The 23,492-nt window shown below is 33.9% G+C and overlaps 1 protein-coding gene across 1 annotated transcript; it reads left to right on the top strand.

Moving 5' to 3' along the window:
* The first annotated feature begins 2,729 nt into the window (after nucleotides 1–2,729).
* LOC115418589 (cornifelin homolog A-like) lies at nucleotides 2,730–14,905 on the top strand. Its single transcript, XM_030133099.1, has 4 exons — nucleotides 2,730–2,863; nucleotides 4,104–4,188; nucleotides 10,834–11,021; nucleotides 14,606–14,905. Exons 2-4 carry the CDS (start codon nucleotides 4,125–4,127, stop codon nucleotides 14,747–14,749), a joined length of 396 nt encoding a protein of 131 aa, XP_029988959.1. The 5' UTR covers nucleotides 2,730–2,863; nucleotides 4,104–4,124; the 3' UTR covers nucleotides 14,750–14,905.
* The last annotated feature ends 8,587 nt before the right edge of the window (nucleotides 14,906–23,492 follow it).

The following is a 23,492-nucleotide window of genomic DNA, read 5'->3' as shown; positions in this document are numbered from 1 at the left end:
TCTTTTATATTGTTACCTCCGCCAAGGAGGTTATGTTTTTGCCAGGGTTTGTTTGTTTGTCTGTCTGTTTGTTTGTTTGTTTGTTTGTCTGTCCGTTAGTGTGCAACATAACTCAAAAAGTTATGGACAGATTTGGATGAAATTTTCAGGGTTTGTTGGAAATGGGATAAGGAAGAAATGATTAAATTTTGGTGGTGATCGGGGGTGGGGGGGCCCACGGGGGGGGCCACTGATCAGCCTTGGTGGAGGTCTGCGCTCTCCGAGTGCTTCTAGTTCAAAATGAGTTTATTTGAGTAGCTTAGTAATTATTTTTTTGCTGATGAAATGTTCATTTATTAATTAATGACCAATTAATTTTTCTTATCAATGAAAGTGGGCACTCTATATTTTGCACACAAAATTTACTTAAAATTTATATAGATATAGATATAGATATAGATATAGATATACACTGAACAAAAATATAAACGCACCACTTTTGTTTTTGCTCCCATTTTTCATGAGCTGAACTCAAAGATCTAAAACTTTCTATGTACACAAAAGGCCTATTTCTCTCAAATATTGTTCATAAATTTGTCTAAATCTGTGTTAGTGAGCACTTCTCCTTTGTCCTTTGCTGAGATAATCCATCCACCTCACAGGTGTGGCATATCAAGATGCTGATTAGACAGCAGGATTATTGCACAGGTGTGACTTAGGCTGGCCACAATAAAAGGCCACTCTAAAATGTGCACTTTTACTGTATTGGGTGGTCCAGGGGGGTCAGAAAACCAGTCAGTATTTGGTGTGACCACCATTTTCCTCGCACAGTCTTCTTCATGAATTCTCTGAAACAGCTTTGGAGATGGCTTATGGTAGAGAAATGAACATTCAATTCACAGGGAAAAGCTCTGGTGGAGATTCCTGAAGTCAGCATGACTACTGCATATTCCCTCAAAACTTGTGACATCTGTGGTATTGTGCTGTGTGATAAAACTGCACATTTTGGAGTGGCCTTTTATTGTGGCCAGCCTAAGGCACACCTGTGCAAAAATCCTGCTGTCTAATCAGCATCTTGATCTGCCACACCTGTGAGGTGGATGGATTATCTCAGCAAAGAAGAAGTGTTCACTAACACAAATTTAGACAGATTTGTGAACAATATTTGAGAGAAATAAACCTTGTGTGTACACAGAAAAAGTTTTAGATCTTTGAGTTCAGCTCATGAAAAATGGGAGCAAAAACAAAAGTGGTGGGTTTATATTTTTGTTCAGTGTAGATATAGATATATATAAACAGACACCTTTGTCACAGGAACAAATTTTGCCTAATTTTTTTCAATCAAAAATGCTGAAAGGAGAGTTTCGGGTACTTGGCTAAAAAAAAGTATATTTCGGGGGGTACTCCACTGTAAAAAGTTTGAGAACCACTGGTCTAGAGCACTCTGGGGATGTTTGCATCCCTGCACGTCCACCCACAACTCTGTAAAATAAAACTGAATAATATTCAAATGGGCAAATAAAGAAGGAGAGAGAGAAGAAGGAAAGCAAACAGACAAAAGTAAATTCTAAAAATATTTTATAATAAACGTACACCCAGGAAGAGAATTCCTGTTGATCCACTAATCCTATCAATCCATGAAAATGATTGATGTCAAATACGGTTTGTCATCTTTTCATGGTCATCAGATATGACCCATTTGGATGTTCAGAGGCTCCGTAGTTACCATGGAAACACTGTCATCTTCTACAAGATTGATTCACTAGTAAAACCCATGGAGTTGGATCAGTGACAGTGGTTGGAGACACTGGGTTTATGTTCAGTTAATGATATATTTTACTGAAAAAGTCACATTTTTGTCAGTTTTCTGTTTCTAATATTATAACCTTTGAATTTACTCTGTTTATGAACATCTATATTATCAGTAAATTAATTATAGAAAAAATACCAGATTTTTAATGAACAAATGCGAAATAAGGAGGATAATTTTACAATGAACGGTGATTGGTCAAGGCAGACGGCCATCCTCCAGGAGTCTGGGTCTGCTCGAGGTTTCTGCCTGTTAAAGGGAAGTTTTTCCTCGCCTCTGTCACCAGTCATAAGTGTTTGCTCCTGGAGGATTCTGTTGGGTTTCTGTAAATTGACTTAGAGTCTGGTTTTGACCAACTCTATATATAAAATGTCAAGAGATAACTTTTTTTGTGATCTGGCGCTATATAAATAAAATTTGATTGAGTGATTTAATTGGTTTTCCCCTGTAAGTCGCTTTGGAAAAAAACGTCTGCCAAATGTGTAAACATAAACATAAACATAAATCACACATATTGAGAGCAATTAATTTGCGAATTGCCACATAAATAGCACTGGGCCTTTATGGGTTAATGTTTTTTTCCCAAAAAAATTCAAGTACCTCACTTTGGGAACCCCTGCTCTAAGAGATAAACATTGATAAAGAGCAGAAGGTGAGAAAAACTTAAAGCTACTGTGTAGATAAGCAGATGTATGTCTCCCTTACACTTGTAAACTGTATCAGATCTGAACCTTTTATCAGCGTATGATCACCAGGTTAAACTAGCTCCACTCAACCAGTCAAACACTAAGACAGATGAACTCCTCTGGTTTTTATTGGTGGAGAAGTGGTGCAGAGACTGTAGATCAGGTTATAAAAATAAATAAATTGTTTATCAAAAAAGTTCTGATGAATTGGTCCCACACCCTGCTCTGCTCATGCAGTAGTCCAGCAGGTTGAGGTGGATACTTTACTCAACATTCATGAGATGTTTCAGGTCGTCTGACAACACAGAGACGCCACTCCTCGTTCGAGACAGAGGCTTCACTTTTACAAGCCCTTCTGACGTGATAACAAGACTTCAGGTTCATCCAGGTAAGAGTCTGGGTTTATTATTAAGCATTCTGTCGTAAAAAGTGAAATGAACACAAAATGAGATTGCTACAGCTGTTTGTTTGTTTGTTTGTTTTTTAGATCCAGCAAGAAATCATATTCAAAACAAGTACAAGTGATGATTTTAATTTAATATTAGAACAAAACAGAAGCATCTCAGCTGTTTTTTGTGAATGTATTTTAGTATTAAGAGTAATTGGTGTTTTTTGTTTTTTGTTTTTTTTAATTCATAGAACTTTTCAACATTTACAGAACTTTTTATTTAACAAGTATAACATTTATAATTTCAAGTAATGTATTCATGATACAGAGATTGACACCGGACATGATAAAAAAACAGAACCCAAGGAAAAAAAAAAAAAAAAAAGGCAATATAAACAAGACATGTATAAAAAGATAGTCAAGACAGTGCATTCTCCACTCCTGTCTTCTTTTTGTTTAATTATTCATGTCTGATGAGTGTCATATCCACTAATATTATTGCCTCTACATGTTTTTTTTTTCTTTGTTTTGCATATTTATTTATTTAATCTTAGATGAGGATGCATTGCCTGGGACTCTGTAGGGTGGGGGGAGGGAAAGGGCGGGTATGGTGTTTTTTGTTATGTCGAAAATCTAAAAATGCTGTCTTCTTTTTTTTTTTTGTATGATTGCTATTTTGGTATGCCTTGACTTCAATAAAAAGACTGTTGAAAAAAACAAAAAAAAGACAGTGCATTCTGGTACCGTTAATAATTAAGTGTTTTTACAGATTTTAAAAATACGCAAAAATATTTCTTTACTGACTTCAAAATTTCTCATACTACTATAATCTTAAAACTACATCTGTGTTATTACCATTGCACTGTTAGGATTGAAAATGCGAACCTTAAATGACATAGCTGTTGGTATTTTTGCTGATGTGGGACCCAGGTTTCTGTAGACATCTGAACAGACGGAGTACCTCAGAACTCCCACACCCTTCACTCTAACACCCTTTGCACAGACTACCACACCCTGCACAGCGTGAAACTCTTTCCACTGAAGATGTGGTTTGTTTAGAAGCAGGAGCTGGAAAATTTGTCACTGCTTTTCTATGTTCAAAGTTTGACTCACTACACTTGCAAAATTAATATATCTGTTTGACTTCACAGTATACTAATATGAAATAACTGTCATTTTCACGATATGTGGTTGTATGTGTGTGTAAAAAGATGTAAAAATGTGACTTTTGTATTCACAGGTTAATTGTTGTAACAAGAAAATGGCCCTTCCCTTGACAAACTGGAACAGTGGCCTCTTCGACTGCTGTGATGACAAAAAATCTTGTAAGAACTGATTTATTTTATTTTATTTTATTTTAGCTTTTTTTTTTTTTTTAGCTCTTTTTTTCTGTTTTTAGAGCTCATACTACAACCTTAGAACTGCAGTACAAGAGGTGAGTGGAAAAGGCCCTAGAAATGAGATAAAACACAACAAAGAAGGAAAAACTAATTAATATTTAAAACAACATGAAACATCTTTTAATGGCCATTTTAACCCTTTCATGCATAGTGGTCACTCCAGTGAACAGTTTTTCTCCAGCTGTTCTCTTGTTTATTCATGGGTTTTGTTGTTTTAGTTCCGTATCAGCCAACACAGTGGACACTTATGCACCATCCATTAAACTGACATTCATACCATTACTGTAACTTTCCTGTTCTTAATAAACCTGATCTGACTGCAGTAACATGTTAGAGTGTAAATCAATAGCTAATTATTATTAGACTGTAATTAATAGTTTTGTGTGTTTTTTTTTTTTTTTTACACAACATGCTTTTTTTTTTTGCATAATATAGACTTAGACTTAGACTTAGACTTCCTTTATTGTCATTGCACAAAAAAAACACAGCAGTGAGATTTTGGCAACAAAATGTCGTTGCTTGGCTTCCGGATTCCACAGAATTAAAATATAGTCTATATAACTTTAAAAACAAGCTAAAATAATTGAGTGCAATAAAGAATAAATAGACTAGAAGAACTCGGAGAGCGCAGACCTCCGCCAAGGCTGATCAGTGGCCCCCCCCGTGGGCCCCCCCACCCCCGATCACCACCAAAATGTAATCATTTCTTCCTTATCCCATCTCCAACAAACCCTGAAAATTTCATCCAAATCTGTCCATAACTTTTTGAGTTATGTTGCACACTAACGGACAAACAAACAAACAAACAAACAAACAAACAAACAGACAAACCGTGGCAAAAACACAACCTCCTTGGCGGAGGTAATAAACAGGATGTAAACAACAGAATAAATAGTGCCAAACAGAATAACCAGTATATAATTTGTGTAAACAGAACAGAAACATTGTAGCAGCTGGGGGGGCTATTGCACAAACAGGAGGTAATTATGGCGCATATTTTTTATATTGCACAGAAATATTGACCATATGGAAAAAGTGCACTGAGAAAAAGTTATCCATCAGAAAGGATATTCCAATATTATCTCCATGAAGTGAGTAATAACTAGTATTAGAGTGCATTAATATGTGAGAAAACATCAAATTAGCTGCATTAAAAATGTTCTTATTCCATAGTTTTCTCACAGTTTATCACTTTCTGACATTGCGTTTTAAATACATGTTTCTTTGCTTCAAAAAATTGAACACATGGTGTCCAGCTGAGTGGACATTTTTGTAACTCCGTGAAAAACAGGTTCATTAAAAAATTTTCCATCACATTGTTTTTTTTCATGCCTAAAGAGGGATAAAAACACTCAGGAAAAAAATCTTGATGAAGGTTCACATAATTCATGCATGAAAGGGTTAAATAACCTGGAACACTTTTTGAGCAAATTTGGAAAATTTCCAGTAATTCCTGGTACGGTTTTTGAAGCATTTGACCACTGGGGGGCACTGATGACTGTTGAAATAAATGGTTTAAGACCCCCTTCAAACACCACTACATGGGTATTTTAAATAACCTGGAACACTTTTTGAGCAAAGTTGGAAAATTTTCTGAAATTATTATTTTGTGCAATTTTCCACAAAATTTTAACACTCAACCCCTAAAGACCCAGTGCTATTTTTGTGGCAGTTCCAAAATAGTTTTTTCTCTATATTTGACTTTTCTTAAGTGAATTATCATCATTTATTGTATTATTATTTTAAGTATTTTGTGTTTTTTCAGTTTAAATCATGTAGTTTTATATATTTAATTCACTGATCATGTAGATGTTCATAAAAACTCAGATTAAAGTTGAGAGTTATTATATCAGAAACAGAGAAAACGGAAGAAAATGTGACTTTTCCAGCAAAGATATCAATAATTGAACATAAACCAAGTGTCTCCATCCACTGTCATTGATCCAACTCCATGGGTTTTACTGGTGAATCAATGTTGTAGATGACGGTGTTTCCATGGTAACTATGGAGCCTCTGAACATCCAAAAGGGTCATATCTGATGACCATGAAAAGATGACAAACTGTATTTTACACCAATTATTTACATGTATTGATAGGATTAATGGATCAACATGTATTAAACATTTCAGATCAGTAGATGGTTTTGGTCACTGGTGGATGTTTGGGTCTTTATGGGTTAAGACACCCCCAAACACCACTACATGGGTATTTTAAATAACCTGGAATACTTTTTTAGCAAAGTTGGAAAATTTTCTGAAATTATTATTTTGTGCAATTTTCCACAAAATTTTAACACTCAACCCCTAAAGACCCAGTGCTACTTTTGTGGCAGTTCCAAAATAGTTTTTTCTCTATATTTGACTTTTCTTAAGTGAATTATCATTATTTATTATATTATTATTTTATGTATTTTGTGTTTTTTCAGTTTAAATCATGTAGTTTTCTATATTTAATTCACTGATCATGTAGATGTTCATAAAAACTCAGATTACAGTTGAGGGTTATTATATCAGAAACAGAGAAAACGGAAGAAAATGTGACTTTTTCAGTCAAATATATCATTAACTGTGTGTCCATCCACTGTCACTGATCCAACTCCATGAGTTTTACTGGTGAATTGGTGTTGTAGACGATAACAGTGTTTCCATGGTAACTACGGAGCCTCTGAATGTCCAAATGGGTCATATCTGATGACCATGAAAAGATGACAAACTGTATTTTACACCAATTATTTACATGTATTGATAGGATTAATGGATCAACATGTATTAAACATTTCAGATCAGTAGATGGTTTTGGTCACTGGTGAATGTTTGGGTCTTTATGGGTTAAGACACCCCCAAACCCCACTGGATGGGTATTTTAAATAACCTGGAATACTTTTTGAGCAAATTTGGAAAATTTCCAGTAATTCCTGGTACGGTTTTTGAAGCATTTGACCACTGGGGGGCACTGATGACTGTTGAAATAAATGGTTTAAGACCCCCTTCAAACACCACTACATGGGTATTTTAAATAACCTGGAACACTTTTTGAGCAAAGTTGGAAAATTTTCTGAAATTATTATTTTGTGCAATTTTCCACAAAATTTTAACACTCAACCCATAAAGACCCAGTGCTATTTTTGTGGCAGTTCCAAAATAGTTTTTTCTCTATATTTGACTTTTCTTAAGTGAATTATCATTATTTATTATATTATTATTTTATGTATTTTGTGTTTTTTCAGTTTAAATCATGTAGTTTTCTATATTTAATTCACTGATCATGTAGATGTTCATAAAAACTCAGATTACAGTTGAGGGTTATTATATCAGAAACAGAGAAAACGGAAGAAAATGTGACATTTTCAGTCAAATATATCATTAACTGTGTGTCCATCCACTGTCACTGATCCAACTCCATGAGTTTTACTGGTGAATTGGTGTTGTAGACGATAACAGTGTTTCCATGGTAACTACGGAGCCTCTGAATGTCCAAATGGGTCATATCTGATGACCATGAAAAGACGACAAACTGTATTTTACACCAATTATTTACATGTATTGATAGGATTAATGGATCAACATGTATTAAACATTTCAGATCAGTAGATGGTTTTGGTCGCTGGTGAATGTTTGGGTCTTTATGGGTTAAGACACCCCCAAACACCACTGGATGGGTATTTTAAATAACCTGGAATACTTTTTGAGTAAAGTTGGAAAATTTTCTGAAAATCCTATTTTGGAAAAATTTTCACAAAATGTCAACACTTAAAAATATTTGTGAAGCACACATGATAGGCTCAGAATACTGTTAGAGGACACCTTAACCACAGCTGTGACATTTCGAATTCTCTACATTGTTGTCTAGTTCCTTCTCCATTCTTTCTCTACAACAATAGTCTTTTTATGATATTTTGTGTTGCATTGAAATGATGAGTAAATAGATGTTAATATCTCCACTAGCATAAATACAGCCAAAATGTATCCTACTTCTTAACCTATAAAGACCCAAACAGCCACCGGCAACCAAAAGCATCTACTGATGTAAAAAGTTTAATACTTGTTGATCCACTAATTCTATCGGTGCATAAATAATTGGTGTAAAATGCAGTTTCTCAGCTTTAAATCATCATCAGATATGACCCATTTGACGTTCAGTGGCTCCATAGTGAACATGGAAACACCGCCATCTTCTACAACACTGATTCACCAGTAAAACCCATGGAGTTGGATCACTAGTCGCTTTTCCATTGGACATCTGCGTAAAACTTTACCGATATTTATTAAATGTTGAAAAAAACAGAACTGCGTAATGTTGGTTTTTCCATCAAATCACAAATGCTATGATTTGTTTATTTATTACCGTGAGATGACATGAGAAGTCATTCCATAAACATGGCGACGAATGTAAATATGGTGTTGATTTACAGATATATTCACTATTATTATATATTACCCCTCTATCTTGTACTAAATTAAAAAATGATTGGGTTTCCTGGTGTGTCCACACATACCACAACATGTCTTCTTTGCTTGTTGTAACATCCTTCAACATCCTTTTTTTTTTTTTTTTTAAATTCATGTGACTCTAGTTATGAAAAAAGGTCTTTCCATTGCAGTTTTGCATGATATATCATCTGCGCTATGCCCAAAAAACCACCTCTTGCCAGCGCAAAAACTTTTAATCGAAAAATAAGACTTTTGGCAAAATTGTCATTTTTCCATTAGGTAATTTTTTATGTGCAAGTTATATTTGCGCAATTGAAGGGTCAATGGAAAAGCAACTAATGACAGTGGATGGAGACACTTGGTTTATGCTTTTACTGAAATCTTTATTGAAAAAGATCACTTCTTCTTCAGTTTTCACTGTTTCTGATATAAAAACCCTAAAAATTTAACTCATAAAGACCCAAACACCCACCATCAACCAAAATAATCTACTAATTTAATGTATGTAATACCTGCTGATCCACTAATCCTATCAATACATGTAAATAATTGGTGTAAAATACAGTTTTTCATCTTTTCATGGTCATCACATATGACCCATTTGGATGTTCAGAGGCTCTGTAGTTACCATGGAAACACTGTCATCTTCTACAACATTGATCCACCAGTAAAACCCATGGAGTTGGATCAAAGACAGTGGATGTAAACTTCTGATTTTAGGTTTAGTTGTTGATATTTTTGCTAAAAAAAAAAAAAAAAGTCAGTTTTTCTTCAGTTTTCTCTGTTTGGGATATGATAACCCTCAACTTGAATCTGAGCTTTTATGAACATCTACATGATCAGTAAATTAAATATAGGAAAATACCTGATTTTCACTGAAAAAACACAAAACACAGAGGATAATATTATAAAAAAAATGGGGCTAAATCACTTAGGGAAGGTTAAATAGAGATAAAAAATTAATTTGGGAACTGCCACCAAAGTAGCACTGGGTCTTTATGGGTTAATGTATTTTGGTCACCAAACCCCTCCCCCAACATTTCACCTCCTGGTCATGTCTCCCTTCTCTTCAGATACATAACATAAAGCCAATTCGACTGTACACCAAGGTTATTATCGTTAACGAAAACTAATGAAATGACGAAAACTAGAATTGAAAAAACATTTTCGTTACTGAAATAAATAAAAACTATAATAAAAAGGAAAAAAAAGATAACTAACTGAAACTGTATTGTGTGGTTATAAAACTAACTAAAACGGATAAAAATTATGGATAAAATTCCCTTCGTTTTCGTCTTTGTCAATGTCAGATTGATATAAAATCGATTTACAGGGGTTGGACAAAATAATGGAAACACCTTAAAAAATCAACAAAATATAATTTAATATGGTGTAGGTCCGCCTTTTGCGGCAATTACAGCCTCAATTCTCCGAGGTATTGATTCATACAACTTGTGAATTGTTTCCAAAGGAACTTTAAGCCATTCTTCAGTTAGAATACCCTCCAACTCTTTTAGAGACGATGGCGGTGGAAATCGACGTCTTACTTGAATCTCTAAAACTGACCATAAATGCTCAATAATGTTGAGGTCTGGGGACTGTGCCGGCCATACGAGATGCTCAACTTCATTAGAATGTTCCTCATGCCATTCTTTAACAATTCTAGCTGTATGGATTGGGGCATTATCATCTTGAAGTGAAGGTGTTTCCATTATTTTGTCCAACCCCTGTATTTCCCTCAAGCAATTTTAGCTGCTGGCACCATATGATTTTTAACGGTCCGTCACTTCTCGTCACTTGTGGTTTCCTGTCGTCTTCTGTTCCCCACTCTACCTGGAAACATGGAGACTAAAGTTGGGAGAAAGCAGCAGAGTCCTGTCTGGGATTTATTTGAATACGACGAAGAAGAAGAGCAAAGATATGAAGAAACTAAAACTAAACTAAAACTAAGCATTTGGAAAATAATGAAAACTAATAAAAAACTAGCAAACCTGCTCTAAAAACAAATGAAAATGAACTGAATTAGAGAAAAAAAAGTCAAAACTAAATAAAACTAAACTATAATGAAAAATCCCAAACTATTATAACCTTGCTGTGCACACGTATATACCAACTGTATTTCATCTGGTCTTCTTTCAGGTTGCTATGGTTTCTGGTGCTGCCCTTGCCTGGCCTGTACTGTCGCAGGTAAATTTGGGGAGAACCGCTGCCTCCCACTCTGTGACATCTTCAGTCCTGCCATCACAGCAGCGTGTGGACTTCCTCTGTGTGTTCCTCCTGCAGTCCTGGCTCTGAGAGTCGGCATCAGACACAGATACGGGATCAAGGTGTGACATGGGAAATGAACATACAGGGATTTTATATATGCACCCATCAACCATAACACTATACCAACTGACAGGAGGATCAATTAAAAAATAAAATAAAATAAAATAAAATAATAAAATAAAATAAAAAATATACTGACTGTTGGATATACAGGGTGGGGAAGCAAAATTTACAATATTTTGAGGCAGGGATTGAAAGACAGTGTATGACCAATTAGTTTATTGAAAGTCATGAGAATTTATTTGCCACAAGAAAATGTACATAATAGAAAATGTTTTTATTCTATGTGTCCTCCTTCTTTCTCAATAACTGCCTTCACACGCTTCCTGAAACTTGCGCAAGTGTTCCTCAAATATTCAGGTGACAACTTCTCCCATTCTTCTTTAATAGTATCTTCCAGACTTTCTCGTAATAGTTTTGCTCATAGTCATTCTCTTCTTTCCATTATAAACAGTCTTTATGGACACTCCAACTATTTTTGAAATCTCCTTTGGTGTGACGAGTGCATTCAGCAAATCACACACTCTTTGACGTTTGCTTTCCTGATTACTCATATGGGCAAAAGTTTCTGAAAAGGTATGGATAATAGTGTTAGGTATGATTATGACATCAATATATGTTTGGTTTCAAAACAACTGACGTAGTGCCTGCTGAGAAAAAACAACTAAATGTTCATTGTAAGTTTTGCTTCCCCACCCTGTATTATGCAGCAAGTGATCATTTACTTGTTGAAGCTGATGAGTTAGAAGCAGCAAAATGCGTTCCTGGTCTGCAGTTTGTACTAGAGGTGGACCGATATGGGTTTTTCTAAGGCCAATGCCGATATTTAAAAATTTGGTCAGCTGATGGATGATATCTACAGCTGATTTTTGATGCCGATATTTAAGGCCAGTTTTTTTTTTATTTTTTTTTTAAAACCACATTGATGGTAAAATACTATTGAAACACTCGGATAATTAAGATTTTTATGCAGCAATATGAATTAAATTATTAATACACGTACACATAGTGCTCTTTTAACATTTATTGAACTTGAAGTGCTGCCCACACAGGTGCCTGATCAAATATCTTAGAACATTTTTACTACTGATGAAATATCGGCTTTCAAAAAAAAAAAAATTAAGGTTAATATTGAAAAAAAATCAATATATCTGCCAGCTGATATATCAGTCTACTTCTAGTTTGTACTGACCAAAAATGGACTGAGGAAGGACATTCCAGTCTCAGGATTATTGATTATCTGTGGGAGGTACTGACTCACTCACAGCATATTTTCTAACCTTTAACTTAGTCAAAATAAGAAAAACAGTCCATGTCGACCATTTTAGGTGTAGGGTTTAACTCATAAAGACCCAAACAGTCACCGGTGACTAAAACCATCCACTGATCTAAACTGTTTAATACCTGTTGATCCATTAATCCTATCAATCCATGTAAATACTTGGTGTAAAATACAGTTTGTCGTCTTTTGATGGTCATCAGATATGACCCATTTGGACGTTCAGAGGCTCCGTAGTTACCGTGGAAACACCATTATCTTCTACAACACTAGTTCACCAGTAAAACCCATGGAGTTGGATCAATGACAGTGGATGGACACACTTTGTTTATGTTGAGTTAATGACAGATTTGACTGAAAAAGTCACTTTTTCTTTAGTTTTCTCTGTTTCTGATGTAATAACCTTCAACTTTAATCTGAGTTTTTATGAACATCTACATCAGCGGTGTCAAACTCATTTTAGTTCAGGGGCCACATTCAGCCCAATTTGATCTCAAGTGGGCCGAACCAGTAAAATAATAGCAGTGAAAAAAGTACAATTATATGATGATCAGGTTTACATCAACAAAGTTTCCTTAAAAATCTGAATAACAAGAACAACTTGAATGGTCTTGAGAAAAACAAGTGCAATTTTAATAATATTATACCTCAATAAATGTGTTTATCATTTACACATTACATTACAATTGCACAAAACATTTAGTAACAGGCAGAATATTGGTAAAATTGTATTTACTTTTTTAATACATTTCCGTTTGTTCATATTTGTTCAGGTTATTCACATTTTTTGTACAAGTATAGTTTGGTAATGTAAACATTTTAATGCAATTTTACTTCTTTACACCAAAAAAACCAAAGAGAACATGTGGGGTTGTCATTATTTACAGGTTATTATAATAATATTTTACTGGTTCTGACCCACTTGAAATCTAATCGGTCTGTCTGTGTCTGTATGTGGAACCTGAATTCAAATGACACTGACACCAGTGATTACACTGGGTTACAAAAAAATGTTTTTTGCAAGTTGTCTAGGTTTTTTCAACTGAATTAGGACCATTTTGCACCACTAAATCCAAAAATGACATCTGTTTTTCTCAATCAGGTCAGGTTTTTTTGCTAATTTGATTTTGAAAAATTTGATCTTCTCACAAAATACACTAGTCAACATTTGCTGGGGATCAGGACTATAACTTTGCTATATTCGGGGGTGTAATTCTGGAAACTTGACAGTTTATTTTCCCAGTGGAGTACAGCCTGCGGATGCGGATGGTGGCCACACACATTATTGACATCACACCGTATGTGTTTCAGAACATTCTGAGTGGTTTCAGTGAAAACAAAATTGGAAGAGTAATTGTTGTGAACTCTAATTTCTAGGGTTGTATCACCCTTTTGCCTGAAAGTGCAATAAAAATTTATGTTTTTTTACCTTTTGGTCCATTTTTCTTTACATGACTAGCCAAAGTACACACATAATATATGAAGTCACCCAAAATATTATACAACATCAATTATTGTGCAAATATAAAACTGATCCCTAGCAAATGTTGACTAGTATATAATCATTAATACCAAAATAAGATTGGTAAGCACACTTTATGAAACTTGTGACTTGATTCCTGTTAGGTACAATGGTGTATTCACCGCAGATGTAGCAGAATACGTCAGGATTATTTTTGCAAGATCTTCTAGTCGAAGCCGTTTCATTCACCTGTAATATTAAAAAAACATTAATCATAAATTGGCAAAAGTAAAATCTTCAGAACTCGTTTATTGCAAGAAATATGAAAGAATTTTGTATCATATGATGTGAAAATGCCCATAAATGTAAGCAAAAATGTTAAAAAGCCAATATGTAGCATAGTTCAGAAAGTTGACCTGATTGAGCTAAATTACTGTGTTTTTTGGATTCAGCACACCAAAATTATCCTAAATCAGATCCAAAAACTTAAACAATAAATTTGTTGTTGACCAGTGTTGTTAATATCTTCAGTGTAATTTTTGCATTTCACAAATTCATCCTGCGGGCCGGATTTGGCCCCCGGGCCGCATGTTTGACACCTGTGCTCTAGATGATCAGTACATTAAATATAAAAAAAATACTTGATTTTCACTGAAAATTCGCAAAATAGAGAGAATAATATTATAAAAAATGATGATAAATCACTTAAGAAAGGTTAAATAGAGATAAAAAAAAATTAATTTGGGAACTGACATAAAAGAAGCGCTGGGTCTTTATGGGTTAGATGAAGTCCAAACCTTAAATAATAACTGATTTGTCCATTAACACATGCTTTTCTTTAGGGTTCTCTGTGTAAGGACATCGCCTCGTCCTGTTTCTGCATGTGGTGTTCCTGGTGTCACATGCATCGTGAATTGAAATACCGCAAGAAACACGCCCCTGCTGTCGTCAACATGCAGCCTGCGTCACATCCTGCGGCCAAGTAGACGGGTTTTCAGGCTTCACATCGGTCTGTAAACACTGGTCTGCAAGGAAAATGCTTCCAGAATAAAAGTAATGAAATTTTACCACATGAGAGTCACTGATAAAGAAAAATCAAGTCAAAAATGCTGGTTGGCTGAAGTTTCCAAGATGCAACCTTGGGTCAAAATGTGAAATTCAAGAATTAACGAGAGAATGGGTTTGACTCAAAAGGAATATTTGTCTCAGAGCTACAAGATGTACTTCAAAACACTGTCTGCACATTAGAATACATTCACTTGAAAGGTTCTATTTAGTGGAAGATTTATCAAACTATTATATAAATGTACATAAATACATATATATGTGTAATAACACTTAATCATATACCTTGAAAACATCAGCAAACCGGCACTTTTGTCATTTATTTTCCAATTAATCTTATTAAAATACGTAACATTTAGCACATTTAATGTCTGAAGCAAATCATTTCTAAAAAAAAATTGTAGACCAGTGTAATTTGATATGGCTTGGATAATTTACCTGTGATAAGGCTGTGGTATAATAAGTGAGTGTTTTATCAATACAGTCCTTGTTTTGATCAAATTTACTCTATTATGTTTCATTACAACAAGACTTCTATGTAATAATTGGATTTATACAGCGGTGAACACAAAGGTTTGATCATGTTTAAATGGTGTAATGTGTGGTTGAAATGCTACTCCATGATTCTCACTGTTTAATACTTTGTAAAACCTTGTGTTTTATCAGAATGTGGATTTCATGTCAGGAAAAGGTAGAATGAGACATGCAAGGCAGTTCAAGTGTAAACTTATTGCATTTATTGAGAGCACTACCTTAATGAAACTGAGCCTTAAGATGACAGATGATGGGATATTTCCTTAAACTGCCTTTTAAATGGTTTTGATAAGAAGTTTGATTTTCTCTCTGCATTTGATTATTATTACATAAAATATATGATGGTATTGATTAAATTCAACCTTTAGAATCTACAAATCATCCAAATTAGGGATGTCTGATAATATCGGCCCACCGATATTATCGGCCTGATATTGGCATAAAAATGTAATATTGGTGAATATCGTTATTGTTTTTTTTTGCCTATCATTAAAACCGATAAAATAATGCCTTGATTTCGCCGGCATTTACCGACGCGTAAATGAAGCATTGTTTGTAGCTGAAAGAAATGTGCAGTTTTCAAAATTGTACAGTAGAGTTGCCACACTATAATAGACTCATGGAGGGAGGGAGAGAAAATAAATAAATATGGCATTTTTTCCACAACTTAAGTTGAAGTATGTATTCTTTGCACAGACAGTGTTTACATTTTGAAAGCCTTGTTGTATTTGAGAATGCATCCAATGGGGCATCACAATAAAATTAGGCATGATGTGTTAATTCCATGGCAAGAGATATGTGATGTTACCTAAAATTAGTTTAATATCCCACATATATCGGCAGCGGTATCGGTAGATATCGGAATTGGAAATTAAGCGTTAGACAATATCGGCATATCGGTTTTTGGCAAAAAAGCCAATATCGGACATCCCTAACCCAAATGTATTCTGAAACATGTAAATTGTATCCTATCCTACATATGTTTAATGAAAATCCATCAAAATCACTCAAATATGTGAAGTTCCAGTGTAATAATGTGACTTTATAGATGTACAGTGTCTGCATTTGCTTCACTTCCAATATTAAATGATGGTAGTGGAAAGTAGATATCACATTTAGTTACCTTCCAATGCAAGGTGATGGGTATAAAATAAATAAATAAATAAATAAACTGTAGTTTCTTCCTCCATCTCTTTTTTAAATCATTATTGTACTCCACATTTATTTAACATTAAATAAATGTTTCTTTGCTTCAAAAATTAAACGCATGGTGTCCAGCTGAGTGGACATTTTTGTAACTCCATGAAAAATAGGTTCATAAAAAAATTTCAATTGTATCGTTTTTTTCACACTTAAAGAGGAATAAAATTACTCAAGAAAAAAAATATTGACTAAGGTTCTCATAATTCATGCATGAAAGGGTTAAGAAGCACATACATTTTTAAGCATGTTATGTAACCTTTCCACTTGACCACTAGAGGGTGCTAATGACCAGTGGAATCAATGTTTAAAATGCAGTGAAAATTAATGATGGTGAGATGAAGTTTCATGAGGCATCGAACCACTTGATCAGTTGGTTTGAGAAAGGGTTCATTTCTCGAAGCTTCATGTGGACAAGAAACCACCCAGGTGCCAGGTGTATAATTTGTTTATTTATTTATTTTTATTTATTTATTTTGCACAACAACAAATCAAACACTAGGACAAACAAACAAACAAATTGTGCAGGTGAGATAAGAAAACTTAGAAAATTAACCTCACCTCATTACAGCATTAGCTTAAAGAAAGACACTAGGAATAAAACAATAATATACAAAGTACAACAAATATATAAACAAAGAATAAAAGTAAAAGACTGTGTTTAAATTTGTTGAATCAGATAATCCCAGGCAGCTGTATTTAAACCATATAATGTGTGAAGCATTGAATTTTTGTGTCTGTTATGGCTCTTAGGAATGACCATGAATAACAAAAAAATGTATGAGCAAATAATTTCTCTACATAAATTATCACATATGTGTATAACAACATATTTTTGGATGTAATATGTGTGTGTAAACACCATGAAACACATATGGACTGTCATTTTTAGTAACCTGGAACACTTTTTGAAAAAAAATTGGAAACCTTTCAGAAGTTTTTTTTTTTTTTTTTTCAAACAATATAGTATAACCTTATCACTTGACCACTGGGGGGTGATGATGATCATAGAAATAAATATTTAAAACACCATAATACACCTTTGGACTGCAATTTTTGGAAACCTGGAACACTTTTTGAGCAAATTTGTAAAATATTCAGAAATTCCAATTTTTGAACAACATAGTATAACTTTACCATATGACCACTGGAGGGTGTTGATGATTGTGTGAATAAATGTTTAAAACACCATGAAACACATATGAACTGCCATTTTTAGAAATCTGAAACACTTTTTGAGCGAATTTGGAAACTTTGGAAACTTTGGAAATTTAAATTTTTTTTTACCAACATAGTATAACCTTACTACCTGACCACTGGGGGGTGATGATGATCATAGAAATAAATGTTTAAAACACCATAATACACCTTTGGACTGCAATTTTTGGAAACCTGGAACACTTTTTGAGAAAATTTGAAAACTTTTCTTAAATTACAATTTTTGAACAACATAGTATAACCTTACCATTTCACCACTGGAGGGCGCTGACGATTGTATGAATAAATGTTTAAAACACCATGAAACACATATGAACTGCTATTTTTAGAAACCTGACACACTTTTTAAGCAAATTTTCTGATATTACAATTTTTGAACACCACAGTATAACCTTACCATTTGACCATTGGAAGGCACTGATGACTGTAGGAATAAATATTTAAAACACCATGAAACACATATGAACTGCCATTTTTAGAAATCTGAAACACTTTTTGAGCAAATTTGGAAAATTTTCTGAAATTCTATTTTTTGAAAAACATAGTATAACCTTGTCACCTGACCATTGGGGGACGATGATGATCACATGAATAAATGTTTAAAACACCATAATACACCTTTGGACAGCCATTTTTAGTAACCTGGAACACTTTTTGAGCAAATTTGTAAAAAGTTCAGAAATTCCAATTTTTGAAAAACATAGTATAACCTTACCATTTGACCACTAGAGGGCACTGATGATTGCTGTAATAAATGTTTAAAACACCATGAAAAACATATGGACTGCCATTTTTAGTAATCTGAAACGCTTTTTGAGCAAATTTGGCAACTTCTGAAATTTGATTTTTTGAAATACATACTATAACCTTCTCACCTGACCACTGGGGGGCGATGATGATTGCTGGAATAAATGTTTAAACACAATGAAACACATATGAACTGCCATTTTTAGAAATCTGAAACACTTTTTGAGCAAATTTGGAAACTTCAGAAATTTTATCACTATCCTTATCACTTGATCACTGGGGGGGTGATGATGATCATAGGAATACATTTTTAAAACACCATAACACACCTTTGGACAGCCACTTTTAGTAACCTGGAACACTTTTTGAGCAAATTTGTAAAATGTTCAGAAATTCCAATTTTTAAACAACATAGTATAACCTTACCATTTGACCACTGGAGGGCGCTGATGATTGTGTGAATAAATGTTTAAAACACCATGAAACACATATGAACTGCCATTTTTAGAAATCTGAAACACTTTTTGAGCGAATTTGGAAACTTTGGAAATTTAAATTTTTTTTTACCAACATAGTATAACCTTACTACCTGACCACTGGGGGGTGGTGATGATCATAGAAATAAATGTTTAAAACACCATAATACACCTTTGGACAGCCATTTTTAGTAACCTGGAACACTTTTTGAGAAAATTTGAAAACTTTTCTTAAATTACAATTTTTGAACAACATAGTATAACCTTACCATTTCACCACTGGAGGGCGCTGACGATTGTATGAATAAATGTTTAAAACACCATGAAACACATATGAACTGCTATTTTTAGAAACCTGACACACTTTTTAAGCAAATTTTCTGATATTACAATTTTTGAACACCACAGTATAACCTTACCATTTGACCATTGGAAGGCACTGATGACTGTAGGAATAAATATTTAAAACACCATGAAACACATATGAACTGCCATTTTTAGAAATCTGAAACACTTTTTGAGCAAATTTGGAAAATTTTCTGAAATTCTATTTTTTGAAAAACATAGTATAACCTTGTCACCTGACCATTGGGGGACGATGATGATCACAGGAATAAATGTTTAAAACACCATAATACACCTTTGGACAGCCATTTTTAGTAACCTGGAACACTTTTTGAGCAAATTTGTAAAAAGTTCAGAAATTCCAATTTTTGAAAAACATAGTATAACCTTACCATTTGACCACTAGAGGGCACTGATGATTGCTGGAATAAATGTTTAAAACACCATGAAAAACATATGGACTGCCATTTTTAGTAATCTGAAACGCTTTTTGAGCAAATTTGGCAACTTCTGAAATTTGATTTTTTGAAATACATACTATAACCTTCTCACCTGACCACTGGGGGGCGATGATGATTGCTGGAATAAATGTTTAAACACAATGAAACACATATGAACTGCCATTTTTAGAAATCTGAAACACTTTTTGAGCAAATTTGGAAACTTCAGAAATTTTATCACTATCCTTATCACTTGATCACTGGGGGGGTGATGATGATCATAGGAATACATTTTTAAAACACCATAACACACCTTTGGACAGCCACTTTTAGTAACCTGGAACACTTTTTGAGCAAATTTGTAAAATGTTCAGAAATTCCAATTTTTAAACAACATAGTATAACCTTACCATTTGACCACTGGAGGGCGCTGATGATTGTGTGAATAAATGTTTAAAACACCATGAAACACATATGAACTGCCATTTTTAGAAATCTGAAACACTTTTTGAGCGAATTTGGAAACTTTGGAAATTTAAATTTTTTTTTACCAACATAGTATAACCTTACTACCTGACCACTGGGGGGTGGTGATGATCATAGAAATAAATGTTTAAAACACCATAATACACCTTTGGACAGCCATTTTTAGTAACCTGGAACACTTTTTGAGAAAATTTGAAAACTTTTCTTAAATTACAATTTTTGAACAACATAGTATAACCTTACCATTTCACCACTGGAGGGCGCTGACGATTGTATGAATAAATGTTTAAAACACCATGAAACACATATGAACTGCTATTTTTAGAAACCTGACACACTTTTTAAGCAAATTTTCTGATATTACAATTTTTGAACACCACAGTATAACCTTACCATTTGACCATTGGAAGGCACTGATGACTGTAGGAATAAATATTTAAAACACCATGAAACACATATGAACTGCCATTTTTAGAAATCTGAAACACTTTTGAGCAAATTTGGAAAATTTTCTGAAATTCTATTTTTTGAAAAACATAGTATAACCTTGTCACCTGACCATTGGGGGACGATGATGATCACAGGAATAAATGTTTAAAACACCATAATACACCTTTGGACAGCCATTTTTAGTAACCTGGAACACTTTTTGAGCAAATTTGTAAAAAGTTCAGAAATTCCAATTTTTGAAAAACATAGTATAACCTTACCATTTGACCACTAGAGGGCACTGATGATTGCTGGAATAAATGTTTAAAACACCATGAAAAACATATGGACTGCCATTTTTAGTAATCTGAAACGCTTTTTGAGCAAATTTGGCAACTTCTGAAATTTGATTTTTTGAAATACATACTATAACCTTCTCACCTGACCACTGGGGGGCGATGATGATTGCTGGAATAAATGTTTAAACACAATGAAACACATATGAACTGCCATTTTTAGAAATCTGAAACACTTTTTGAGCAAATTTGGAAACTTCAGAAATTTTATCACTATCCTTATCACTTGATCACTGGGGGGTGATGATGATCATAGGAATACATTTTTGAAACACCATAATACACCTTTGGACAGCCACTTTTAGTAACCTGGAACACTTTTTGAGCAAATTTGTAAAATGTTCAGAAATTCCAATTTTTAAACAACATAGTATAACCTTACCATTTCACCACTGGAGGGCGCTGATGATTGAATGAATAAATGTTTAAAACACCATGAAACATATGAAATGCCATTTTTAGAAATCTGAAACATTTTTTGAGCAAATTTGGAAACTTCTGAAATTTTATTTTTTGATCAACATAGTATAACCTTGTCACCTGACCACTGGGGGGCGATGATGATCATAGGAATAAATTTTTAAAACACCATAACACACCTTTGGACTGCCATTTTTAGTAACCTGGAACACTTTTTGAGCAAATTTGTAAAAAGTTCAGAAATTCCAATTTTTGAAAAACATAGTATAACCTTACCATTTGACCTTGGGAGGGCGCTGATGATTGTATGAATAAATGTTTAAAACACCATGAAACACATATGAACTGCCATTTTCAGAAATCTGAAACACTTTTTGAGCAAATTTGGAAACTTTTCTGAAATTACAATTTTTGAACAACATAGTATAACCTTCTCACCTGAGCACTGGGGGGAGATGACAATCACTGGAATAAATGTTTAAAACACCATAATACACCTTTGGACAGTCATTTTTAGTAACCTGGAACACTTTTTGAGCAAATTTGAAATTTTTTCTGAAATTCCAATTTTTGAACAACATAGTATAACCTTACCATTTCACAATTGGAGGGCGTTCATGATTGTATGAATAAATGTTTAAAACACCATGAAACACATAAGAACTGCTATTTTTAGAAATCTGAAACACTTTTTGAGCAAATTTGGAAACTTCTGGAAATTTTTGTTTTTTTAGGAACATAGTATAATGTTGTCACCTGACCACTGGGGGGTGATGATGATCATAGGAATAAATATTTAAAACACCATAATACACCTTTGGACAGCCATTTTTAGTAACCCGGAACACTTTTTGAGCAAACTTGACAACTGTTCTGAAATTACAATTTTGAACAACATAGTATAACCTTACCATTTGACCACTGGAGGGTGCTGATGATTGCTGGAATAAATGTTTAAAACACCATGAAAAACATATGGACTGCCATTTTTAGAAATCTGAAACACTTTTTGAGCAAATTTGGAAACTTCAGAAATTTTAATTTTTTTTAACAACATAGTATAACCTTGTCACCTGACCACTGGGGGGAGATGATGATCACTGGAATAAATGTTTAAAACACCATAATACACCTTTGGACAGCCATTTGTAGTAACCTGGAACACTTTTTGAGCAAATTTGTAAAATGTTCAGAAATTCCAATTTTTGAACAACATAGTATAGGGTTAGGGTTAAATCCAAAATATTCAAAAACAGCCCAAATACACTCAGACTCCTACGGGTTAAAACTACATGCTACTGCTCAGCGTGTCAGGTCATGTACAGTATATACAGGTCATGTTGAAACTGTAGGGCGCTGTCATGTTCATAAAGCCTTAACTGTCGTCACACACCTGAAACTGGTTCACACATAAACCCTCATGTGTTAATGGATGTCCTGACCTTTCCCTGGTGTGTTTTTTGCTGTTCTCTGGCATCCTGGGAAACATCATTTACTGTCATTTCATCAGATTTTTTTCTGAACTAATTTTGGTAAGTGATTGGATCATAAAAAAAAAAGTAATTTCATAAACATTAAATGCAGAAATAAGGATGAACAGAACAAAGAACAAAACAAAATGTCATTATAGAACTAAGTAAAGTGAAGATAATAAACAAACTTAAAGGCTAATATAACAGAACACCAGCTGGATGGAGCCAAAGTCCAAAAACATGCAGAACACCAGGTAAGATGTAGAATACAAGGACTTAACCCTGTAAAGTCTGAACCATTAAATCACTGACAGAAAATTCCAGTTCTTTGAAACCGGAGCCTTTATCGGTCCTTCTGAACAAAAACTTTTTTTTTTTCTCAAATAAAAATTTCCATGTATGATTTCACTGGGTTACAAAAAAATGTTTTTTGCAAGTTGTCTAGGTTTTTTCAACTGAATTAGGACCATTTTGCACCACTAAATCCAAAAATGACATCTGTTTTTCTCAATCAGGTCAGGTTTGTTTGCTAATTTGATTT

The sequence above is a fragment of the Sphaeramia orbicularis genome, chromosome 4, assembly GCF_902148855.1.
Source record: "Sphaeramia orbicularis chromosome 4, fSphaOr1.1, whole genome shotgun sequence".
NCBI lineage: Eukaryota > Metazoa > Chordata > Actinopteri > Kurtiformes > Apogonidae > Sphaeramia > Sphaeramia orbicularis.
This window is presented reverse-complemented; position numbering and strand designations above follow the sequence as displayed.

What these genes read in the sequence shown, in the direction of transcription:
- LOC115418589 (XM_030133099.1), top strand. Translation starts at nt 4,125, where the DNA reads ATGGCCCTTCCCTTGACAAACTGGAACAGTGGCCTCTTCGACTGCTGT. An exon ending in CTGTGATGACAAAAAATCTT is followed by an intron (nt 4,189 to 10,833) that starts GTAAGAACTGAT and finishes GTCTTCTTTCAG; the next exon opens with GTTGCTATGGTTTCTGGTGC. An exon ending in GACACAGATACGGGATCAAG is followed by an intron (nt 11,022 to 14,605) that starts GTGTGACATGGG and finishes GCTTTTCTTTAG; the next exon opens with GGTTCTCTGTGTAAGGACAT.